This window comes from Hylaeus volcanicus, chromosome 3, assembly GCF_026283585.1.
Source record: "Hylaeus volcanicus isolate JK05 chromosome 3, UHH_iyHylVolc1.0_haploid, whole genome shotgun sequence".
NCBI classification, from domain to species: Eukaryota; Metazoa; Arthropoda; class Insecta; order Hymenoptera; family Colletidae; genus Hylaeus; species Hylaeus volcanicus.
In genome coordinates, this window is record NC_071978.1 from 22,589,226 (window position 1) to 22,614,796 (window position 25,571).

At 33.9% G+C, this 25,571-nt stretch overlaps 3 protein-coding genes across 7 annotated transcripts; 1 reads left to right on the forward strand and 2 right to left on the reverse strand.

Moving 5' to 3' along the window:
- Nucleotides 1–7: 7 nt before the first annotated feature.
- Nucleotides 8–5,171, reverse strand: LOC128874021 (importin-9). Its single transcript, XM_054118248.1, has 13 exons — nt 4,926–5,171; nt 4,200–4,648; nt 3,688–3,921; nt 3,240–3,609; nt 2,925–3,169; nt 2,594–2,852; nt 2,056–2,375; nt 1,761–1,980; nt 1,412–1,683; nt 898–1,306; nt 530–675; nt 385–454; nt 8–284 (listed from the first exon to the last, which is right to left on the reverse strand). The coding sequence occupies exons 2-13, from the start codon at nt 4,539–4,541 to the stop codon at nt 70–72; spliced, it is 3,102 nt and encodes a 1,033-aa protein (XP_053974223.1). The 5' UTR covers nt 4,542–4,648; nt 4,926–5,171; the 3' UTR covers nt 8–69.
- A 1,306-nt stretch (nt 5,172–6,477) lies between these two features.
- LOC128873313 (deubiquitinase DESI2) lies at nt 6,478–14,184 on the forward strand. 3 transcript variants are annotated; one of them, XR_008456390.1, is made up of 7 exons: nt 6,480–7,319; nt 7,948–8,128; nt 8,193–8,265; nt 8,338–8,431; nt 8,520–8,661; nt 8,734–9,055; nt 11,835–14,184. XR_008456390.1 is itself a non-coding variant. In XM_054116811.1 (6 exons), exons 2-6 carry the CDS (start codon nt 8,090–8,092, stop codon nt 8,902–8,904), a joined length of 519 nt encoding a protein of 172 aa, XP_053972786.1. In that variant the 5' UTR covers nt 6,478–7,319; nt 8,047–8,089; the 3' UTR covers nt 8,905–10,796. The 3 variants fall into 3 exon arrangements, 2 of the variants coding, with proteins under 2 accessions (XP_053972786.1, XP_053972785.1); XM_054116811.1 differs by lacking the exon at nt 11,835–14,184 and having other exon boundaries at nt 6,478–7,319; nt 8,047–8,128; nt 8,734–10,796; XM_054116810.1 differs by lacking the exon at nt 11,835–14,184 and having other exon boundaries at nt 8,734–10,796.
- On the reverse strand, nt 10,280–24,761 carry LOC128873312 (serine/threonine-protein kinase Genghis Khan). 3 transcript variants are annotated; one of them, XM_054116808.1, is made up of 23 exons: nt 23,937–24,761; nt 23,329–23,516; nt 23,035–23,217; nt 22,691–22,962; nt 22,306–22,605; nt 20,522–22,216; nt 20,214–20,449; nt 20,039–20,145; nt 18,848–19,045; nt 17,547–17,710; nt 17,212–17,467; nt 16,851–17,137; nt 16,632–16,775; nt 16,422–16,557; nt 16,101–16,342; nt 15,842–16,022; nt 15,573–15,761; nt 15,318–15,503; nt 15,048–15,229; nt 14,856–14,960; nt 14,658–14,781; nt 14,419–14,576; nt 10,280–14,344 (listed from the first exon to the last, which is right to left on the reverse strand). In XM_054116808.1, exons 2-23 carry the CDS (start codon nt 23,456–23,458, stop codon nt 14,231–14,233), a joined length of 5,589 nt encoding a protein of 1,862 aa, XP_053972783.1. In that variant the 5' UTR covers nt 23,459–23,516; nt 23,937–24,761; the 3' UTR covers nt 10,280–14,230. The 3 variants fall into 3 exon arrangements, with proteins under 3 accessions (XP_053972783.1, XP_053972782.1, XP_053972781.1); XM_054116807.1 differs by lacking the exon at nt 18,848–19,045 and having other exon boundaries at nt 15,048–15,202; XM_054116806.1 differs by lacking the exon at nt 18,848–19,045.
- Nucleotides 24,762–25,571: the final 810 nt, after the last annotated feature.

Below are 25,571 nucleotides of genomic sequence, written 5' to 3' on the forward strand. Positions count from 1 at the left end.
AAAAGCGTATGAAGAATCGCATATTTTATTACGAAAATCAAAAATTTCATCATCAATATATCTATTTATTCATGACATAAACGACGTATTGATATTTAAACTGCTCAGAATCTTCCGTTCCGGGATATTCAGGTGCTGAACGTACGCTGGGAAACAGTGATGGGTAGAAAAGTTCAGCAAGAAATCTCGTAGATATTGGCTGAGATTCAAATGGTAAATGGAATCTTGTAACAACTCTGGATCGTCCTCGTCTTCCTCTGCTTCGTTCGCAGCTTTCTCCAATACTAATTGACAATATTAAAGTTCATCGTGTTATGTCACTATTGCTTCTATATATAGTGTGAATTACAGATCGATTAAACGACGCTCAACGCCCATACTCACGCAACATGGTTTCGTAGCCCGGATCTAGGAATGCGTTCTCATCGTCATCTTCCTCGTCGTCGTCGGATTCCTGCGCATTAAACGTTATTTACTTTCCTGCTTTACCCCCTGCTGATTGTTAAATAAATATTAGATCGTTACTAACATCCGTGTCCTGATTCGCAGCAACCGCTTCGATGTCGTTCGCTAGCTCGTTAATGATCAATTTGAATATTTTGGCTAGAACCGGTATCGTGGTCCACTGATAAGGCTGTGATTCGGCTTTGCTCCTAGTCCTCACGCCTTCGTTTCCTGCGTATAGTTTCGAATTTTAATAGCTCGCTGATTCTTGGAATAAATATTTTCTCGATATCTATATATATATATATATCTATAAAATATCCTTTCTAACCAGACTATCCCCTTAACGCGGACATAACCCCTACATCGATATATTTCACGATAATAATGAAACCCTACTAGCATAATCCCCGATGAATGTAACGATGAATGTAATTCGTGAAGCACGCGAACCTGAAAATATCTCGTCTCCCTTAACGGTGATTTCGTTTAGTCTACTGTCGCCGTGAGTGACGCCATACTCCAATATTTTGCAAAGCGCGACAGTCGCCACCTTGCGATCGTATCTGCCGAAGAACAGATGCTGCCTGCTGACCCATTCGCTGAGAACGAACGCGAGAGCGCTCTGTCCCGTGGGTCCAGGCACCGTCGACAAAAAGTTTAGGACAGCGTCGAACTCCGTGTTTATCAAATGAGCGTAAATCATGAGCAAACTCTGCACCACGGTCAACGTTTCAGCTCGTTGCATTTTACTCAGCACGGCCTTCAGCAACAGATCTAGATTCTCGCCCAAAGTGTTACCCGCTCTCCTGATCAAGGTTGTCACCAATCGACCAACAAAAGTAGCGGTAAACTCGCTCGACTACAAAATCGAACACGTTAGAGATTTGTTTAACCTCTTATCGCATGCATTTTATTTTTGAAAGAATAAATTATTTATATTGTTAAGACGCAATGGAGGCTTCACCTGTGGATTCAGTAGTTGAGCGATTATCTGCAGTATGTACTGCAAACCCGTTTGGCCGTCGTTGTCTCGGTGAATGGTGACTTGACGAGCCGCGACGGACAAGTACGTGCGTATCACTTCGCCACCGCTCTGCAGCGTCTCGTTGTCCTCTGAATTGAGAATACAATGACATGCCGCAGGAAAAGCAGTTTCGACCAACGCGCTACTCAATGGTCTCGGTGAATATTGCACCAGGACTTGTAAGACGTCCAAGGCTACGTCTCGACATCGCTCTGATAACAAACGAAGAATTATAAGTACGGCTCAAACCAATGCAATGAAGTCAATTCTGCAAGTCCATCCTTATTACCATCCTTCGATTTGTCCATAGGTGGTATCGCCATCATGCTTGTCAGCGTTGGTATGAGACGAGTCTGCAGCGGTCCTATGCAATCGGGATTTTGAGTCAGACTCTTGAATATGTCTTGACACAGTGTCAATATCATTGGATCGCTAAAGAATTTTAAGAACACTGCTATAGTTAAGGGGCATATTTTACTTTCCACCGAAGCAGTGAATGCTTTATCCAACTGCAAAGATAATGGAGTAAAATATAGAAAAGGATGTAGTAAAACGCACGAAAAATTGTACGAGGTCGATATTACCGTAATCAACTCTTGAAGAGTTTCCATGACCAACGTCAGAACCTCCGTGGACGGTTGATTAGCTAGATTGAAAAGTCCTTGAAATATGTTTGGCAAATGGGATCGTATGATGTTGGCGATTGTGCTGTTTGTTTCCGTAGTTGACGCTCTGCTAAACCAATAAATAGCTTTCACCGCGCTAATACGGATGCAAGCGGGCTGATTTTCTTGTAGGCCGTTAACAGTTGCTTCCAGAAACCGTGAACTCATTTCTGGTGGCATTATCTCTGCATACTTTCCACCGACGCATAAACAACGACCAAGAAGTAACGGGGGTGCCTCTAAGGTTGGCATGAATTAAAATAAGGATCGAATGGTATATCAGGTGAACCACTTAACTTGTTCATCCATATTAATTTCGTTGTTCCTGGATTGATTAACATTTTTTGTCATGATACGGAAGGTCCAGAAATAATAGGATGGGTAAGTTATAACGTCATTCACCTTATACGTATAGAGCAATAGAGAGAACAAACTTTCTTTTGAAGTGTCAATATACCTGAATCATTTAAAGTAGCTAAAACAACTGTATCTAAAAATCCAATAATATCGAACTGAAGTATGCCAGCCTTATGCCTCTCTACAACAGCGTCCTTTATTTTACTTAAGGCCAAAATGGAAGATTCGCATAGTTTCCACCATGTCTCGTTCTTACTACCATCGTTTGCGCTTTGCAATCTACTCGTTGCTTCGATGTGACGCGTGACCACCTCGCAAAGAGCATTTACTGCCTTTTCTTCGGAATAATTAACAAGCGCCTGTGTACAAAATTAAGATAAAACAATCTACTTCTCTAATAGAAATTCGTGTCTAGTTATAGATATAATTACCGTTAAGAGTTCTTGTGCGGAAATACGGACGTTGTAAGCGAACGCGTCCTCTTCTTCGACGAATTGGTTGGGACTCGTCGTCCACAATTCGATCTGATCTTCAGTTATTTGCATAAATATTATTAGATAATACATCACTTCTTGCAACAAGTTATCTAAGAGGTTCGAGAATCTTTTACGATCCACTATAGAGTGAACGAATTCGAATATCGCGATGATCAGATTGTTGAAATTAATTATTTCGCCTAGAAGAGAGTAAGAACGTATTGTATTATCGATGTATGGAGATGAAATTATTCCAAATTCGAGACTCACCATCCGAATCGACTTCTTTGTCATTTTCTTCTCTGTCACCGTTCACGGTTCCTTCTTGATACATTTTTGCGCTTTGCGTTAAAGTTTCCCAAACAGGTGGCAACATTTGCGGTAAGAAATTTGAAACGTACTTGGGCAACTTAGTAACAAGGCAATTTATAGCTTTGATAACGTCAGTTTTAAGTCCGCTATCACTAGTTGGACCATCAGGCATTCTTAAACATTGAACAAACTTTTCGCAGAACATGGGAATAACTGGTTGCAGGTATTGCTCTGTGAATCCTTTCTGATACACGCCTGTAGCAGCGACCAGTGTCGTAATTGTTGTAAATATTTCAACAGCGCGACCTCGAGTTCTAATAGAATATTGCTAAAACATAAATAAATGGTAATTATACATTAATAATAATTATTATAACGAAGAAAGTTACCAAAAAATAGCACTTACATTTTCGCTTTGAAATATTCTGTACATTTCTTGTAAAATGACTGGACCCACATTAGGCAATTGATTATCGGTAAGATCAGACGTGAATTCTGTTAAAACTCTCATTGCTCCATGCACAGCATATTCGCTTTCTCCGCTTAAACAACTAACAAGTATATCAAACAAACCCGGCCAATTTTCTGGCCAATCCCAATGAGCAATGGCTGATATCGCGTAAGCCACAGCTGTACGTACCTGAAATAGAAAGAACACTTACTGTAAATGAAAATGACCTAAAAAGTGACATTGGTTAATGTTTGTGTTAGAGAAAATCTCATCAGTTGTTTTACTTGATCTAATCAACTTATTACAAATATATACTATTTTGGACTGTAAAACCCTAAATTATAATTCCTGTTCAAATCAAATATACTGAGAATGACTCCAATCCTAGAATCGAAATTGTTACACATTCACAATAAAATAATTAAATTGATTAAAACAACAAGAATTTTTACAAATTTTTTAATTACCTTACTAATAGGTTCTCGAAGGCCTAGAGGCAGTAATTCTTTGATTTTTTCTTTTGTGGCATGCTTTATTTCAGGTGGGCGAAATTTTTCAGCCACGGAAGACCAATGTGTTTCAACATACTGCTTTAATAGTACAGAAGCCAATTGTCTTATAGGTAAATGTCCATGGGGATTTACCACAAATTCTGTTAAATGTATACCAAATTCCTCTGTAACTTCTAATGCTTGGATTCTTTGCTCTGCTGCCTGACGAGTCTCTCGATGTGGAGACAGAATTCCAGTTAATGTTTCGTACAAGGCTTCTTTTAGAGAGCCTTGCACATCCGATCCCATGGCACTCATTACAGTAATCTTTTGCTACTTTACTCTTTACTTGACCACATATCCCTAGTGACTGCTATTGGTGTATCTTTTAACATTACCCTTTCTTTTCTTCTTAAATAACTTTTCTGTAATATTTAATTAAATTAGTTAATAAACTGTAATTATTTTTCCTATTATCATCAATACAATGTATGTATCTTTGTAATTAAAATGACAAATCTATATCAAAGAAACCATGACAAATCGGAGTGAAAAAATTCGAACATTAAAAAACGTTAGCGGTCGCGTAATTAAAAGCGTTATAACCAATAGTTTTGGTAATTTAATAATTATATAAGTTTTCGTATAATACGAAATAGAAAACGAATACTGTCAGACTTATTGCTATTTTAATTTACATACGTTACAACTCGGTTGAGCCGGCTTGATGAAATGACGAAGTAGGTTAGTACAACGTGTCAAAAAGAATCGAATACTATTTCTTTCCAAACATTATTAAATACGCTTAATTATATGATGACATTAGAATTAAACTATCTTCGATAAATTGTATTTGCTATTGATGGTTTTCAATTATTAACTACTTCAAACCTTGAACCTCAAAACCGTATTATGGACACCCACTGTACTATGTAGTAATGAGGTGGACCTTAGTTGTATCGTTATATTCAATAAACTATATATATCAACTATATAGTTCAGTGGGTTTGGAACAGTGGCGCCATCGGTGGGAAAAGCTTGTAGTGAACATAGTTTCCACCGTTTATATAAGATGGCGCCACTGAACAACATCTTTTTTTTAATTAGTTTTTATTTTGCATAAATGCATAATTAATACGATTCTTTGCTTTATAATACTACAGTATATTAGTTTTGATGTCATATTCAGTTATTGTTATGGATATTTATTTAATACAGTCTTAGTGATCGATCCTGTATTTAGTGGCGCCATCTACCAGCAACAGTGGGAACTATTTCCACTACAAACTTGGACGTTTTCCCACCGAGGGCGCCGCTGATACAAAAAGCCTGTAGGGCTCTGCATTTACCTAAATAAAGCACGGAGATAGGAATAATAGGAAACTGGCATAGGGCATAAAGGGAAATTAAAAGGAAATGTGCCAGAAAATGAAGGGAAGTTAATGGGGAAATGTGTCACGAAATGAAGTGAAATTAAAGGGAAATGTCACTGAAATGAGGGGAAATTAAAAGGAAAATTTCCTCGAGAGTGAATATGATGTCATTGTTTTAGAAAATCGTAATAATACTATGTTTGAAGCCTGATGATTTATTATAAAATGCGACCATATTTACTTCTGAAATAAATAAATTTATACATAAACAACAAATAATTTTTTACTAAACCACCTTTAACATTCATATTCATATGTAAAGTATTAGCTTAGTTATTCGAACAGTTTTTAAAGAGAAAGTCATGGATACATTGTAACCATTGGTAGATTACAGAAAGTAGCATACTATATCGAAAAATTAGATATTCGAAGTGTTAAAGTTCTAAAAATTTATTTGCAAACATATAACCATGTTTTCAATCAGTGATGGGCAAAACCCTAGGCTTCGAATAAATCTGAAGTTTGCTGATATGTCTATCTCCTTTCCTCTTTAGAACATTTTCCAAAGAAGGAAAAGAGACAAACACATCGGCAAACTTCAGATTTATTCGAAGCCTAGGGTTTTGCCCATCACTGTTTTCAATTATAGTTCTATTTAATCTTCCAGTTGTAAATTGGCCGACGGGTCTCCCCCCTTGGCTTCATACCGCACCACGTCCCTTGCCTACCATTGCCCGGTCCCTATATTCCTATGTCCGTGGAATATAGACAATTTATTATTAAATTCTCACACATTAACAACAAATTAGTAAACTGAAACGAGGTACATAAATGAAGGCCAGCGACCTCAACCGTAAAACACTCAAAATTTGTCGTGGAATAGTTACTTTTCTTACTGGTAGTATTTGGTAGTATTTAGGAAGTATTAAATTAATATTAATGTTAATACTATCAATGTATATATATTATTCGCAATCTTGTACCCATCGTTGATAATGTTTTATTATTATTAAAATATGGAACGTAAATGATCAAAGGATAGACAAGGAGTAGTAACGAATTTCAAAAACATGATAAGAGAAAAAAAGAAAAATGATAAAATAAGAAATTAAATTTTGTATTAAAGTTTTATATCTTTACGTACAAAGGGAGTACTGAAAAAATGTATAGTTTTATATTTAACATTTATCTAGAGAAATTTGCACGGTATCACCAGACAAATGGCAATCGTCTCTGGCTATAAACAATTTGTGTAAATTCCTTTAAAACAATGTAATGTAGCGGTCTTTATGCGTGTACAATTAATTGAATTGTAACTAAAAATAAGCGATAAACATCTGGGATGTGTCAACGAATCTTCAAAGAAAGATTTTTGTTGATTATTTAGCATGATTTTTAAGTGGTGAGGAAGGATTTCGTACTGACACAATGTATGCGATTTCCGAGTAATCTTCATAAGTTTAAAATGTTAAGTGTCCCCCGTCGATAAATGTTTAAAGAGTTCTCATAATCGGTGGGAAAATTATCATAACTGAATAAAGGAAGATCAGCTTTCCAAGTAATCGAAGACGCAGTTGTTTGAAATCGTACGATGATGATTTAGTCTATTGTTTGATATCAACAACACTGCTGTGAAAATTTCAAGTTTTGACGTGTACTAAGCTATTTTACGACGAAACGTAAAGAAATGAGGTCGTATTGAAGCTGGAACCTTTGTTTTTAGGTAATAGAATTTATTTCGATTCCTTTTGTGATATAGAACCTTTGACCTGATGATTCATATTTCATCTTCTTTTTTTTTTATCCTCTTGTGAAATAGATTATTCATAGTATCATATTCGAATTATAGTATTAATTAACTTTATATGTATTCGGATATTCTGCATATAATATTTGCAAATATAAACATAGCAATTTGAAGTCACAAAATTGAGTCACAGTGTTTATGTTTTGATATTAGTATTGTTATTATATGAATTTTAACAAATTGTATAGTACAATGTTTATTATGGTTTTGTTTGTATAAGTTGCTGTTAAAGGAATGCATCCAATCTTGCATATTTTAACATGATTTTATGGAGAAAGCATGCAATTATTGATTATTAATAAGTAATAATGTAAAATGTAATTTGTAAATGACACAAAGATGTACACTTTACTGTTGGTTTATTAGATTTGTCTTTTCTTTTATGTAGTCTTTATGATAAAAGTATATAAATTTGTAAGAACGTGTTCGTTAAACATTGTAAATAATTTAAAAATATTCAACAGCCATAATTTTCATTTTGTAGTAATTCATGGCTAATTGCTTACTTTAGATACAGTATATAGTGTATGTATTTGCTTATTAGGTGCGTTGGAACATAGATAGTGTTGCTGTTCATCTCTTCGAGTACAAGTATCTCTATGATGTTTTCATCAGGTCTTAGTTGTAATCTCTCCTTCCCCAGTTGCCTGGGTTCCCCACAGGACAGTGAAGAATTAATACCAAAAATGGCTCGTGAGCCAATAATTCTTAACGTCTATGATATGGTAAGAATCTAAATTCTTCAATTTTCATTAGTACTACTACGAATTAACAAACTCTATATTTCAGTATTGGATGAATGAATATACTACACCTATAGGATTGGGTGTGTTTCATTCAGGAGTAGAGATATATGGAACAGGTACATATATATGCATAAAAAAAAAAAAGTAAAAGCTGAAAACATAATTAAACATATTAATTTTTTTAATAGAATATGCATATGGAGGCCATTCTAGACCAATTTCTGGTATATTTGAAATTACACCGCGTGTTGCTGATGAACTAGGAGATCAATTTAGATATAGGTGAATACATTTTTTTAAACACAAAGTACTTTTTGGAAGAAAAATAAATTTATGTAAATTCTATTTAACATGTTCTTTTTGTTTATAGGCAATCAGTACATATTGGTTATACAGATTTCACGGAAGAAGACGTGAACAGAATTGTTGCTGAATTAGGAAAAGATTTTAGGGGCGATCGTTATCATTTAATGAACAAAAATTGTAATCACTTCAGTAGCCAACTTACACTCGTACGTATATAAAATCGTGATGTTATTGTTGTCTATGGAAGTTATACTAATTAATTTTATTTTAAATTGCAGATTTTATGTGGTCAAGGAATACCAGGTTGGGTAAATCGTCTTGCGTACTTTAGTTCTTGTGTACCATTCCTTCAACGTTGTTTACCAAAGGAATGGTTAACTCCTGACGCGCTTCAACATTCTTTGATCAGCTATCATGAAAGCACACCGCCTTCCGATACTTCCTTGTAACATTTGGCTCATTCTGTGGAAAGGAGAGGTCTAAAATGCCGTAGGAGTTACACCTTTTAGAGAATTTATGCAACAAACAAAGGAAGTTTGAACAGTGAATATATACATCGCCAGGATCATGGAATCCAAGAAACAAAACCGTCAAAATGAGGTACAAATTTAACATTGTACTAATGAATTCCACTGGTGATTAATAGTGCTGAAAGAATTGCGTTTCTTGCAAACATGTCGTCTTCTAAACATTGGACGGCGGTATACAATGTCGCGTGTGTTCTTTGTTGTATTATACAGTCGAAGTTTAATAGATATATAATTAAATAGGTAATTACATATAAATCAAAGCCGCAAAGAGACTGGAAGTAATTCGTTTATCGGTTAATCGCATAAATTTCTAATAAAAATTTTCTGTGGCTGAGATTTTCTGCATGCAGTTGCTTTTATTTTGTATTAAAATTGAGGATTAATATTTGTGCAAAGATTTTAGAGCGCATCGCATAAATCATTAAAATGATATATTTACATATTCAACTTGTATACTATATTTTAGATATATTCTGTGATGTTTCTCTAAACATTCGTTCATTTGTTTTACTCGTTTATTATTATTGTGTATATTATTTATTTATATATATATGTATATATATATATATAAATGACACCTCTGTACAGCTGCCATTAATATTGTTAAAACCTTTAAATGAACAATGAATTTAATAAATATTAACATTCATACGTAATCGAACAAGTTACATATAACTTGTTTTTCATATATAATTTAATGAAAATGTGTTTTCCGCGAGTACTTTTATAAAAAAAAAAAGAATCACGTTCATAATTTTATAAGTAAGATATTCTGATTGATAGTACATGATACGGAGGTCAAATTCTGAAAAAGTGCTCTTGCATTTTGCACAACATAGGATTAAATACAGAAGCATTATAATTTCAAAGGCTTTTGCCGGATATGTATTCAAATGAGTTCTTTTCAAATATGTATGGTATACAAAAAAAAATTACTAATGTTGCTAATAAAAACTGTTGTTGACGTCAAATTTATAATGTTATGCGTTAAAAAAATTCATAAAGCAATTTGACTATGATATAAATATTTGAAAGGGAAATAAATTCTAGTAAATATTTTATCATAAAAATTCAATAATAATTAGTACCATCTCAATTTTTTATTAATTCAATCTTTACGAACAATATTAGGAATTCACACGTTGCAGATAATTCGAATAGATATTATTAATCATTAAATAATATATTATATTCAATGTTAATGCGTGAATACCTTCGAGTGGATAATTTGTAAAAAAAAAAAAAACTTTAGGATAATTTTTCCATCGTCTTCTGTAAAAAAAATCTCAGCATGGAAAATATTAAGTACATTTTATTTAAATAATTACATTATACGAAAATCCCTTTTAAGATAAAATTTAGAGTTAGTTTGGAATACTGAAATTATTTAGTATGTTAATGTATACAACATAATAAAGTTTATAAATCTAAACTTATATGCTTCTGTGCGGTATATTTAAACAAAATTTCTTACCAGTGTAAGTAATATGTATTATATTTGCGAAAACGGTATGGAAAACGATTAGTCAATACCAATATCTTATAGATGAAAGCATATTAAGTTGTATATTCCTTACTGACGGTTATGCTAATTACGAATATAACGTCATAGAATGGATTACTTCGCGATATAGAAATAGCATACTAAAATAATAAAGTAATACAAAGCACAATATACAGTATAAGTACAAAGCTTGTGTAACTTTCTAAATGATCTTTTTTATAATGACGTTTCAGTTTGTTGTTTTGATAGGGAATTTCTTCTTACTGTTAATGGTTTCTTTTTAAATAATAAAAATTCTAATAACTACCATTTGCCTTATTCATTGCAGTAACAACTAAAGATAAAGGATATCCTACATGAATTACAAACTGCATCAGTCAGTCAATACATTTTTTATGGTTATATTCTTTATCATACTATAATTCATTCAATGTTCCGTCATTAGCGCGTAATACTTTTAACCAGTAAACAAATTGTATTCACAAATAATTTATGATACGTACAAGCTTTTTAGTTTATTAATATATTTCCTATACACAAGAAAATTGTATTGTTTCCTTATATGTCAGTGAACAATGAATTTTAGAAAAGAATGTATATATTCTCCCACGATTGTTGAAGATTTTTGCATGAAACAAAATTATGTAAGACATAAAAAATATAAATATTAGCAAATCTACAAAACTCATTCTTTATGAGGTTATATCTTATAAACATAAAAGTTTGGTCTTTCTTCTCACTGTAACAGCGCGTTCTTAATAATTTACAACGAAATACAATTCTCCATTTAAAATGCGAATAGTTGCTTGCAATTGTTTTTAATAAATATCGTAAATAATGCACATATTAGTTATAAATAAGTTCATAATATAGAATACACTAAACTAAGTTGCTAGAAAAAAAAGATGATTAATAGTCAGGTCATTACATGCACTGGTACTAAACCAATGGGATATTATAAATCATTATTAACGGTTACAGAAAAGTATTCTAACAGTTCGTAAAAAAGTAAACTATCGAATCATACAATCTATGTATGGATACGTTTTATCGTTCTATTATCGTGCAGAATGCCGGTCGTATATTTTGATTACGCATAAAAAGAAAGCATAATTATTGCGCAGTTGTTCTTTTTTTTTTACATATTACAAAAGATGTACTTAAAATTTTCGGTTTCGTGTATATGTATGTGCACGCCAAACAAAAGAAAAAAAAAGTACAAGAAGAATTAAAGGATCTAAAATCAAGTTGAAATTGCGAGCTTATTTAGAAATTTAATTATTTACAAAAATATAAAATCAATGCTATACAAAGTGACTATTTCTTCGTATGTTATTATCTATAGACAAGACTTGGTTCGAAGACAAGGCAACATAAGACAAACAGATGCGTCTTTGATTTTAGAACCCTTAAGTAACAATGGCGAAAGATAGGCGAAAATGATTGATTTCCGTTGGTAAGTACAATAACACGTACGTTACTATAATTTATAAACATACCTCGATTACACGTCTAGAATAGTTCTAGAACTCATTTTTTAAACTTTTATTTTATTCCGATACGGACAGCAATACCTGTACTATTATTTCTTTGTTCGATAACATTAACACGTTTCTTCTATTAACGGTTTCGTCTATACTGTAATATAAGAATGTCAAACCTATTGCGTCGATATATATAATATATATATATATATATATATATACTTTATTTATAATATATATTCTCGTGTCTTACCATTATACAAATCTGATGAAGACGACGTTTCATGGTTTTTCTTTTTTGGTATTATTATTCATATTGTAGTTGCATTATGTTAACATTGTTGTCTATCAACGATGACTTTATTTTCAAAGAGTTGGAACTTCGGTTTTTTTATACGTATTCGACGTGGTTTTACGAAAATAAAAAATTGAATTACACGGAATGTAATGTGTCAATATTTTTACCAGTAACATTTTCAATATTCCATAAAATTTTCGATAGCTTCTAAACTTTTTCCGTTAAAATTCGTTATAAATATATGAAAATTTCAAATGCAAGGTTTAAATTCAGAATTATTATTTTTTACACATATTTCATTTTTGTGTATTTAACAGTTGAAGTGATACTGTATTAATCATTGGCTCTTCATACAACTGTACGACATGCCCAAACACTTTAAGCCAAAGAACTACATTCAATCCCCGTAACGTTTTGTATAATCAAGCAACTCGGGATTCTTGACCATTAAATGTTATTCCATATTTTCAACTACTGGCATAGAATCCTGAGACAGATATTTTTGTTTTACCAACTCTTTTCTTCTAGTATAGTTAGCAAATTTTTATAAATGTACATGAAAACTGTATATATTTTATACATTAAAACATATAAAATTTGTATGATGTCTGTGTATTTGTTGGAATTTCATTCTTGTTCGCTCTAGTCTTACATCTATAAAACGAATTGAATGCAACTGATTAACCGTTAGGTAGTCACTACAATTTAAAAGTAACATGTAATTTTTTTGGATTAGTTAATTTTTAAATGTTTTAATATAAAAGTAATAAAGGTGCTGTAGTATCGTATGGCATTTATGGTACCGTCTTAAAACACTTGCAAAAAGATTATCTGGTTCGAACTAAGCGGTATAATTATAATCTTTGTTTAGTTTTCGATACTGTTGTCAGTCGTTATGCGCTACACTTGTATCCCATACTTGATCAACGTATTATTTTTTCTGTTAAATAAATTTTTATAATATTACTTGCTGATTAATGATAGCGAAAACCGTACATTTATAAGAGAAACAAAATTTTTTCGTTGCAGTAAGGATAAATCAATGTTCAACATCGCTTCTTTACTGTTGTTATAATACTCGTTTGTTTGTGTAAAAATGTATAGCCACCTTGCTTAATGACTATCTATTATCAGCAGGAGCTTCCGATACATTGCACGATTATTCTATTATTCACACGCTGAATAATATGATGCACCTTACTGCATTATGACGCAATAGAAAATATTTAGTCATAAGGCATCAGATCGATTCACATCTTTCGAAATTCGTTATGCTGCTAAGAATGATTAAGTATATAATTTACTCGAAACTATTCTTTTATACCTAGATTCAAAAGTAGGTACGATAGATTAAGTAGATTAATTCTTTTATTGCTAGATAATTTGACTGAGATTTCGATTTCGTTAAATTTAAGAAAGTTAGTCGCAATGATTAAAAATTAAAATTATGCATACAAAATCTGCATTAAAATTCAAGAAGAAACGAAAGAAACGATACCTACTTCGGTAATATATGGCATCGTAAAGCTGGCTCGTTGATCTTCAAACACAAATTATTTACAATAATTTATCATTATATTAATTATAAATTGCCTTGTTAAGTATATAACTTATTATGCATAAATTCTCGATTACCAGAAAGTTATTGCAATGCATAGTCAAAATTCAACTTAAAATAACGTATTCATCAGATCTTAAAATGTGCAACTTCTCGATCCAGCTGTACATAAAAAATATTATGCTTTTAGTTGTACATTTTTAATATGCTTTAGCGAAATGCACAATATTGAGAAATTTATTGCACAAAAATTGGAGGAAGAAGAAAGAAATGCGATAACTTTCCAGCTGAAAAAAAACAAACACGAATGTCGTTTTGCGTAAAGATATTACCATAAATACTGTAATCCTATCACACGATTACAGTAACTTATATCCGTATCGTTAAAAGTGTTCAATTTTTTACGAATCATACGAAGACGAACCGTGATCGTGAGCGGGACTTGGAGGCGTCGATGGATTTGAACTGTTGTTTGAAGCTATTGAATGTCTAGGACTACCACCAGAGGTGTGTTCCTATGTCAACGAAACCATAAATCTTCGTATTCGATTAATTAATTTTAATTTAATACAAACAAGAAAATAAATACCTTGTCGTGTAAAGATGCGATACTACCAAGAGATAGTGGAGTATGTGATCGTAGATGTACGGATTCTGAATCAACTTGGTCCACAGGAGTACGTGGTAACGAAGGTGGAGTAGCAGTTGGCCGTGGAGGTGCCGGTCCTCTACGTGATGATGTTGAGCCTAAGAGAAATCACGTTTTATATATTAAGAAAGAAGAAGAAATAAGTTTGTTAAAAAAAAAATTCAGAATTATAAATATACCATTATGCGGAGAGTATCCAGAATTTCTAGATATATGAGAACTTAGTCGTCGCGTATCAGAAGGAGGGTGCCTGGGAGGTAACGGCGCTGGTTTGCTTGGCGTTTGATATGCAGGACCGTATAACTAAATAAAAAATTAAATGAATACGACGTCAGGAATAATATTATATACAATATACAAGAAAAAATATAACAAACTCCTGTTCTTTGTTGACCACTGTGAAGATGAGAAGTACTGTGATGACCACTGTGTTGCTGATCGGCTGTTTCGAGTGTTGTAGGCAAATCTAGTAATCGCTGTATCTGTAATGAAATATAAATCATGTATGGAGAAGTTTGTGCATTAGTAGGAGTATAGTCGGAGTTAATGAAATTGAAGTAAGATCCTACCTGTATTCCATTACCTGGACCCATGTGACTGATATGATTAAAATTCGTCGGAGCAGATATCATTTTAGAGCGTCTGTCTGTAGGGCGAACAGCCCTGTTTCCTTCTCTTAATGAAAATCTTCGTCGCGGTCTTGTCATTTGTCTACCGCTTGCGTCTAGTGGTGTTAAATTGAGTAATTCTCCTATTGTACCGCACAGAATTCATACCCCGTTTGATAATATCATGTTCAGTAAGATATAAACTAATTTATATTTACAAAATATACTCACGTTGGTGTAAATTGCTCAGAAAAATAACATGCGGCATATCGTTAATGGCACACGACGTTAAAGAACCGGAAGTGTTCAGTGGTCGTGCTCGTTTTACGTTGAGTGTTTGCAACCAGTCTCCAGTTGTACAATCAAACACGTCGATGTGAGTCTCACTATAAACTAGTAAGTAACCTTCACAGTAGCCTGTAATATAAACGAATGTAGTACATAGTGATAATCAAATTTGAATCTTAACATTAAAAGTATACTTACTAACTGCTGTAGGAACAGCAGGATACATAATTTCACGATCTCGGCTCTTTCTGCCTTGGCTGTCGACATATACTGCCAATGTATGGAAGACTAATAAGAATTCACCACGTGGTAATTCAATGCAACGTAAAGCATCCACAGCACTGTACGTGAGAAAACCTAAGAGTGTATTCTCAGAATGGACCAATGCTGGATTGAAAGAAAGAATTAATATATTATCCGCGTATTAAATATGCATATGATTTTTTTTTAATTATATTTATGCTCACAAATAGGGTGATGGTCTCCTAAAATGCTGTAGATGGAAAAGCCGGAAGGATATCCGACACAGAAGCGACCTTCAGAGAGAACTTGTAAAGTTTGTGCGTGGCATGGTAACATTAATTCACGTATACGTTTATGACGTGTTTTCATACGTGTTATTTCATAGATAATTACTTGTGATGCATTCTAAATTAGAGAAAGTAACATTGAGAACATGAGATCTGTTACATTAATACCGCAATATTACATTAAAACATGTCTTACCTGCTTCTTTATGGCGACACACAAACAATATGTTAACGGACTACGACGTACTACACCCGTTGTTAGAGTGATACATCCTTTAGTTTCTGCAACTTTAATCCATTCAACTTCATCTCCATCTAATGCACGTACTGGAACCAGCCGTACATGACGTTGTTTTCCACTTAAAACTACAATTAATTGTTCTTCTGTTACATATTCCAATAAGTATATTTTCTTGCCTTCTCCAACTCTTGCAATTTCTAAAAATATGACATAAATTAGACACACTAATATATAGTTCTTCTTTTTAAATTTATACAATGGAAGTATATAACATACCACTACGATCTAAATCTAAACAGAAGAGACCTTCTTCTGTGCCAATGACTAGACGATCTGGATCAATAATTGCTCCTGACATCACATTTTTAATGAGCGCCAATGTATTATCTAATAATTCTTTTGCTCTAAAAATCTGCGTGGAAACAATAGACGATATAATAAAGTTGCATTACGTTTTTATATTATTAATTCACGAATTCGACTTACCGTTGTATTAGGAAGATTGTTTTTCTTTAGTATTCTATGCAGTTCACTCAAAGCAACTACCCACTTTGTTTTCTCACTTTCAGTGTCTGCAAGCATTAACGTGTGATTCCTTAAACCAGGCGGTTCTAGTAAAGATGTTGTTATCTAAAGAAATTTATAAGAATAAATCATACAGAAGCGAGTAAAGATACTGTGTAATAACCAAAGTACGAAAATTACCCTAAATATGCACGGAATGTCTTTCTTCGTAGCGTGTATGACATCCGAATCTCGAACGGAACTAACGCTAAATTCTTCATCCCGCATGTCTAAGACTTGTGACACATACACAGATGGCAATGCATTACGATCTGGTGAAATGTCGTAAAGAAATAATTTGAAGTCGCAAACGACCACGAATTGACGAACCCAACCCTTTTTAACTCCACCCATTTTTGGCACTTTGACATACCCTTCGTAAGCTGTACCTATACCCCGTGTGGGATCAATACCCAGTGGCCGTTTCGCTACGAAAAATAGTTTATTATTGCTGCATTCAATAGTTGAAACTTCGAATTAAATGATATAGCGTGTAACTTACTTTGATCATGGGGCACAGGACACATTGGTGGAACTTTATCGCAACAGGGCATGTGGCATGCAAAGCCGCAAACTTCGCATACTACTCCTTGCCTTGTTAAACCCACCATCAACGAAGTGCAATGGTTACATTTTGTAGGTGCAGAGAATGTTCGTACTAAAAATTGATGCGATTTTGGTTTTGGTTGAAGATTGGGTTGCCCATGAGGCACCGACGATTTATTCAGTAGTTCATGAGATAACGGTGATGTTGGATCCTATAATTCAATAAATATTAAGTGTAATTAAATATTAATATCTAATATAACGTCAGTTAAAAAAAAAAAAAATACTTACAATGCTAAGTTCGGACAAATTACTTTTACTGCTGGAAATACTTGGTGCACGATTATCCTCAATATCAGCTTCTACGCTATCTGCACTTCCATGACGCGTACTGCTTGCTGTTTCTTTCAAAAAATGTTCCAAATATGACATTTGAGATGTAGGACGTTCTAAAACTGAAATAGAGAAAGGAAGCATTAAGAAGATAATAATGTAATTCGTGATATTCGTTTAAAATCGTACAAGATTGTAATTATTTTTTCATTGCTAAAATAATGAAAAAACAGATAGAAAATTTATATATACTATTCGTTAAGATATACCTAGAATGAACTTGTAAAAAGTAAGAAATTATGTTCATCATTTTTATACAAGTATGTTTTAATCATTGCGAACATTGCAATACCTTTTTCCAAACATTTTAATGTAATCACTCCACTGCAATTTGCACCACACAAAGTCTGTTAAAGTAGTGATCGTTATTGTGTATATAAGGATTGATACTCAATTGTTTACCAGCAGAAATAGCAAGCATATCATAAAATGTACCAAAGTCAATCAGATCAAACAATCTAAAGCCCAAAACATTCAGGCACAACATACCTGTTAATCATTTAATTACAAAACTGAACGATTATCAGCTACTAAGATTAACAAAGGACAACCATCACCTAAAAAACGATGAAGATCTACTAACGCTATCCATAATTGGGGAACGATTATTTTCAACATACAAGGAAACACATAGTTGGTTTCTTTGGTAATAGACATAAAAATCAACACAGAGCTATGTTTTAAATCAAATAGAGTAGTACAGTGTTTCTCAAACTCCACATATCCGCGGACCCCTAGAGTACACCTTGAAACTTTTTAATACCATTTAATAATTAAGTATTTCTTTTTATTGACGGTATTAACAATTCTTTACTATAGTCTTACAGATAACACTGTCTCATTGCACTCGAGAAATTTAATAAAATTTGCTAGTTTGGTATTACTTTTAATAGAAGCAAAATGAGAAGTAACGAATCATGAAGAAGCAGTTTCCACTGCTAACAACAGAGAACTTTCCAATGGATGATTTTAAGCTAGTTTTTTAAACTCTGTTGAGTCCCCAGAAGTCTGCAAGTTCAGAAACAGTGTTCTAGCAAATTTGATGTTTGTTTTGAAATCTACGCAACGTTCACATTCATGTTGGCATTGCATCGTGGACTCGTGTGTCAGTAAGTTAAGAAACATAGCACTGTGCTTTGCAATTAGCAACTCAGCCGACCAGTCAATCAAAATCGCGTTTTTGGTGCCACTTCATTTACCAGGTGGCGATACGATGGCGACGGCATTCTGACTGATGAATGTGTTGACGGGAACGAATCTAGTTAATAAGCGACATGTCGTGACGCGGGGAGCACGCATTACTGGTAGGGGTGACGACGGCTGATGTACGATGATGCGTTGGGGTTTGGTGCTAACGATGTTTGGAGATTTGCTTGACGTTTTGCTGGATAGGACAGCTGTCACAAATACAGTTTGAAGATGAGCAACAAGAGGCCCCAGACACAGCTCGTTACGCCAATAAACAGAGGCACTTTGTAGTCTAGAAATCAGAATTGCATACCGTACCGGAGAACCGAATTACTATGCTGGACAGATATCCCAGTAGCAACGATCTCATCTATTGGTAATTTACATATTTTTAACAGATATAAATACCTTACATTGTACGTAATCGTTTCAATACAGGACAAAGATATTGTACTTGTGGAGATGTTTTAAGAATAGTACGTACACTGTAAGCAAAATATTTTGCACTTCCTCGTGGTTATAAGGCCAATTAAACAATCTCGAAATGTCACATGGTAAATTTCAAGTGCCCTGTGTTTCACCCAATTAATAATTGAATTATGCCAGCATATGTATAAATACAATTTACACCTACTACATGTGATATGTTTCAAAAGTATATAAATTCTCTTTGTACGATATAAATGATATATTCTTGGTTGTGAAGTCTATGTACTACATGTTGCACTTAAGTTTATGTTTGTAACTGTAATATATTTAAATGTAAATACTGTAGTATACTTTAGTAATAGTAACATTCACCAAATCTACCTAATCGTATTTACAAAAAAAAAGTCTCCACACACTAAATCATACCAATTAAATGTAAATACATTAGTTGTCCTAATGCAGAATTTAAATAAATAATAAGTAACTATACCTCTCAGAAGCACTACTTTTAATAGAAAGATTAAGGGAATTGTTAAATTCTAATCGTGTCTATAAGGACACATAATTAAAAAAAAGATCATCATACACAGCAACAAATAACCATATATGTGTCATCCATAAATTTTCAAAGTCTTATCACCTATTTAAACCTTCACGGACCTTTGTCTAAAGAACTCACTTTAAAAAATATATAAGCGTGAGAAATATCGATAAAAGAAATGTAATATGATTGACGATATAAATTTTAGCATTGTCAATTAAAATGTACTTACAGCCGTCGCCTGTGTCAAGTCTTGCTTGTAACTCTTTTATTTGCATTTCTTTGCGTTTTATCTCATGCGTGAGTGTATCGAACCGTTGTCGAAAGTCTCTTAGTTCCCTGTAAACACATAATGATTTTGATATACAATATTCTAGAACATTATGATAATAAATTAAGATAATTACTTCTGTGAAGCAATCAAATCCGAACGAGTCTTCGTAAGCTCTTCGGATATTGCTTGTTTGGCTTGTATTTCACTTTGTAAAGAACTTTGAAGGTTAAGAAGTTCCATTTTGTCAAGCTTTTGCGATCTACGATTTCGCCAGTTTTTATCTGCCATTGTAGAACCACTTCCAACACCACCCACGCCACCAGAGTGTTTCAAAAATTCTAATTCTTCTGTCATTTTTGTCGCCAAGGCCTAAAATTGATCAATTAGGAAAGATCGATAAACATAATTCAATAAAAGAAAGTATAATTTACAAAAACTGACCTGTAAATATCCTCTTGCGTCTTTTTCGTCGGATACCCATTGAATGATTTCAGTAATCTGAGCTTCCCATTGTGCGATCGCTTCTTTCTTATTCCTTAATTCTTCATATTCTTCTTCTAACTGTCGCCTTTCGCCTTGTATTCTGTTAACACTGTCAGTAAGAGTGTTAAGTTCTAACATTAGTTTTTTGTTCTCTTCGACTAGCATAATTTTTTCTCTTTCGTGACGTCTGTTCAATTCATTTATGGTTTCTTCGCTATCGGTAATATTCTCCAACCTTGCAGCATCCAACTTTTCTTTTGTTAATTGAACTTCCCTTTCCAATAAATCTCGTCTTGTTTCGGTCTCGTGTAATTGTTCTTGAAGACTGCGGATCTCGAGATTGAACCTACTCTGTTGTTGATTCATGTTTTCATTGTATTGAACCTCAAGTTTCTCTACTTCAGCTTTTAACCTATTGATTTCTTGCGTCGCTAACGCATGATTCGCACTTACGTCATTCCCCATGGATCTTTGCCTAATTTTTTCAGTCTCCTCTTGCATTTGTTTACAATACTCTTCGCTACGCTCTCGTAACTTCCTTTCCTTACTTGTTTCTGCCATTGCCTCTTCCACTCGATTTTCTAGTTCTCTCCGTAACTTCTCAGCTTTCCGAATGTCGTGTCGCAAGCTATCAACCTTTTGCATTACAACTTCTAATTCTTCTTCTTTGTCTCGAACTTGTCTAGACAACTTTTGCTTTTGTTGTCTCAATTCTGATAGTTTGTCCGTGACTTCTGTGTATTCAGCCATCGCCAGTTTACGTTGCGTCAACGCGTCCTTTAATTCTTTATCCTGAAGCTTAAGCTTCTCTTGCGCGTCCAACTTATCTTTGACAGCTTCCTCCTTTTCTGATCGAAGGGAGCGCACTAACTTTTCTAATTCTCGTAGTTTTGTCATATCGCCGTTGTCAAGATTACGTAATTCGCGTGGAACCTCCATAGACTTTAATTGTGACTCTAGCTCACAGTTGCGTTTGGTAAGTGTATTTATTTCATCCTGAAGTTTTCTTGTTGCATTATTAGAATCTGGTGATATTCCAGTTGGAGAATGACTTGTATTAATTTGCTTCTTTAACTCCTCAAGGGTTTGCGTTAACTGAGCGTTTTCTTCTTCGAGCAACTGCACGCGCTTATCCTTTTGAGTTACAGCAGGCAAACAACCCAAATCCGATATGCAACTTCCTTGGGTAAAACTGAAGCCAACAAATGGTAAATGAAGTGCAGAAAATGCAGAATTCGCTGCTGGTGGAACAGCATCGGAACTGCGAACTTCTGTATCATCGACATCGAAATTTGATGTGTCCGTTGGTGAGGAAACTTCAGGAATGTAAGGTGCAGTACTGTCTCTAAGAGTATCCCAGTTTACTCCATCAAACCATGGGTGTTTCTTAAAATCGTCAATTCCATTTTGACCTAATCTAAATTCCGCGCTACATATTAATTTTCTCATTAAATCTTTAGCTTCTTCAGAAACATCATATATATCATCCGTTGGGAAGTCAAAGCAATTCTTATGAATCATAATTTTTCCATAGGTTTCGACTAGAGATTCCGCGTAAAAAGGTGTTTCCCCATACAGCATTTCATACATGCACACTCCTAAAGACCACCAATCACATTCAGGTCCATATTGTCCTTGTCCATCTTCCATTGCCTACAATGTATAATTCAATACCCATTACAAACAGATAATTAATAATTTATGGAAGTAAAATTTAATGTAGTACAGAAACACGATTTTACCCTTAATATCTCTGGTGAAATATAATCTGGTGTACCAACAGCAATATTACTTTGTACCGTACCATCTTCAAACAATCGTAAACAGGATCCAAAATCGGCTAATCTAATGTGACCATTTGCGTCTAACAGAACATTATCGGGTTTAATATCACGGTGCACATAACGCAAGTCATGTATGGACCCAATAGCCAGAACCATTTCAGCTATATAAAAGCGAGCCATATCTTCTGGAAGGCGATCCTCAAATTTGCTTAACAGCGTCAACAGATCTCCGCCACAGTAATAATCCATGACCAAATACTGCACATGATTATTTAAAAATAATGAAATATTTTCATTCATATACGTCTAAATAATTTTCCTGAACATTATTTATAAACATTACCAAATTATTGTCATCTTGAAAGGCATAATGGAGATTTGTAATCCATCTACGATCACCGTACACCAGTACATCTCGCTCCTCTCTGAAGTACGCAGTTTCTGCGCGCTTTAGCATTTCCCACTTGTTCAAAATTTTCATTGCAAATACTTTGTCCGAACCACGCATTCTTACAACACATACTTCTCCAAATGCACCTCTACCAATAACTTTTAGTATTTCAAAGTCCTCACGTGCCAACTGCAAACTCTTTATGCAAGTAGCCACTGGTTTTACTATAAAAATACATATTAATTGTAACTAAAATAAATAACTATAATTTCCCCTTAAAATAAAAAGATATATACCAAATTCAATAAAATCTGAGACAGTCTTTTCACGTCGTAAGGAAGAATTACAACATTCATCATATAAGACAAGTAATACATCGATAAGTGTCTCAATAGAAAATGTGCGTCCTGTTCTTCCTTCCCCTTGTACAGGACCACCCATAAAAAGGGCTTCTAATTGGCGTAACCTTCCTCCTATGCCTATTAAAAGTACCTTTTATTTATTTCTTTGCACGGTTGTTCCAATGATATTATATCATAATATATGCAATTATTCAACATTTTTATTATCGTATATATAATGTAACATACCATTGATTGCCAGCCCCTTTGGCATAATATCAGGAGGAGGTTGATTATACTGATGTTGCGACGAATCTGACATGTCTCTTTTTCGATAAGGATGTCCCTTACCAAAATCTTTGGATACTACTTCTGTCATTCTTAACAATATTATTCAATAGTATCATGAACCACCACATTATGATGTGATGACATTCCTAAAATATTTTAGTATCATTATTATATTTTACGCATACAATATAATAAATGAAATATTTGTGAACAATGTCATGCAACTATTTAATACATAACAAAGTCACAATGCGGCCTTTCTGTGTTTTTATTTAATTAAACTGCTTTATAAATAAGTAACACATAATTGTGTATTTAAATTTTATCATTTTAATAACTGTCATACTATTAAAGATATAAAATATAGTTGGAATGAAGGTACATTTAATTATTTACAATTTGTTTTGTAGTTACATAGAATTAATTTTAGTTATAGAAAAAAAAATTAACTTTCCGAGGAAAAATATTTTGCAAAATATACTTTTACATTTGCAAGTACTCCAAGACATTTAAAAACATGCAACATAAAAATGATGTACAAGTGTTAGTGCACAGTAATCATTTACCTTAAGAAGATAATTTCCAATAGACATATCTAAATAGGATCACTTTCACTGTTTAAACATTAATTTTGTTTACAACAGTGTGGCAGTAGTTTTCCGTTCATATTACCAGCGAATTATCAACAATCTCACGACGTTTTCTTTATCCTTATGCAAAGAATGTCAAAAATCAATTCCCTTTAACTTTACGTAGTATATATGTCCGCACACGCCACTACGTGTAAAACAATCGAGTTTCATTTAATTCATCATCGGCCATGGTGCCGGAATTACTCACGTCGGAAATTACGTAACTGCTACAAAGATAGCCAAAATATTTGGCGAAGAAAACACGCAACAAGAGAAATACGTGTAAATAAAACGTACAGACAAAAATAGTGCAACGGGGTAGGGCACCGCATTCGCGATCAACGTATTCAACAAAATCACCAAGACAACTCGTATCGTAGAACGAATCGGTTATCGCATAGCAAAACTATACAGGAATTGTTTGATGCGATAATTAAACGATGAAACGTAGGCGAATCTCAAAAGCCCATTGTCCCAATTTCTGGTTATAACCTCGAACGCGGCACTGCACACTTCGTCCCGAATCAAAATTTGTGACGTAAAATTCCTATCGCATGTGAGAAGGATGTTTTGAGTGAAAGGCTTTTCCCTTGCCGATCCGGACCGTTTGCACGAACGATTCGAGCATATCTGCCGAAACGACGCGCCTCGTTATTATATTACTTTAATTGTTTATTATGCGCACCATTCGATTATCACAAAACATCTTGCATGGCCACCTCCAAACCCCCAACAATTTGGCTGACCCCCTGGCAGGCCCCATATAGAAAAAAAATATGGCAGACCTACGTCATTGAAAGTATCTATGACAATTCAACATATAGATAGGTCGTACGCCATACTTGAAATATGTAACGATAAGGCGAGTTCACATTGATGATCATTGATCACTTTCGTTCGTTCATGATTATGAAGAAACATACAGGGTGTCTCAAAAATGTTGTAACACCTTGAAAGAGGTGGTTCGGGAGGTGATTTGAAACAACTTTTTCCTTAGCGAAAATGTTGTCCGAGGCTTCGTTAAGGAGATATTAACAAAAAATCCCGACCAATCATAACGCGCAAGCGAAGGCTACGCGCTAGGCGGCCGCGCTCATACGCTGCTGCGAGCGCTCCACGTCGGGGTTTTCTGTTAATATCTCCTCAACCAAGCCTCGGACAATATTTTCCTAAGGAAAAAATTGTTTCAAATCACCTCCCGAACGCCCCTTTCAAGGTGTTACAACATTTTTGGGACACCCTGTATAGAGAGAAATAAATGCGCGGAAAAATTCAAATGCGTACTATGACAGCAAATGGTAGAATAGACATTGTACTTGAAAAACGAATTTATTACAAATCCAAATGGTGATTTATGCAAATAATTGTCACAGACAGCGTCACTATATGACCAAAGTAAGATGGCTGAAGGTTTTTGGAAAAGTTGATCTTTATTATTTTCATAAACAATCTAAAACGAAAATACATATTCAATTCTTGTTTGAATAAGAATAAAATTGATAATTCAACAAATTAATCATATTTATATATATTATATAAAAAAAAAAACCTGTACATAAAGCCTATCGA

Coding starts and splice junctions, on each gene's coding strand:
- LOC128874021 (XM_054118248.1), bottom strand. CDS start 4,541: ATGAGTGCCATGGGATCGGATGTGCAAGGCTCTCTAAAAGAAGCCTTG. Junction 3,922..4,199: donor TTCGAGAACCTATTAGTAAG/GTAATTAAAAAA, acceptor TTTCTATTTCAG/GTACGTACAGCTGTGGCTTA. Junction 676..897: donor GGGAGACGAGATATTTTCAG/GTTCGCGTGCTT, acceptor AACTATACGCAG/GAAACGAAGGCGTGAGGACT.
- LOC128873313 (XM_054116810.1), top strand. CDS start 8,003: ATGATGTTTTCATCAGGTCTTAGTTGTAATCTCTCCTTCCCCAGTTGC. Junction 8,129..8,192: donor TTCTTAACGTCTATGATATG/GTAAGAATCTAA, acceptor TCTATATTTCAG/TATTGGATGAATGAATATAC. Junction 8,432..8,519: donor GGAGATCAATTTAGATATAG/GTGAATACATTT, acceptor TTTTGTTTATAG/GCAATCAGTACATATTGGTT.
- LOC128873312 (XM_054116808.1), bottom strand. CDS start 23,458: ATGACAGAAGTAGTATCCAAAGATTTTGGTAAGGGACATCCTTATCGA. Junction 17,138..17,211: donor TCCTGTGCCCCATGATCAAA/GTAAGTTACACG, acceptor TATTTTTCGTAG/CGAAACGGCCACTGGGTATT. Junction 15,230..15,317: donor TCTGAGCAATTTACACCAAC/GTGAGTATATTT, acceptor GCGGTACAATAG/GAGAATTACTCAATTTAACA.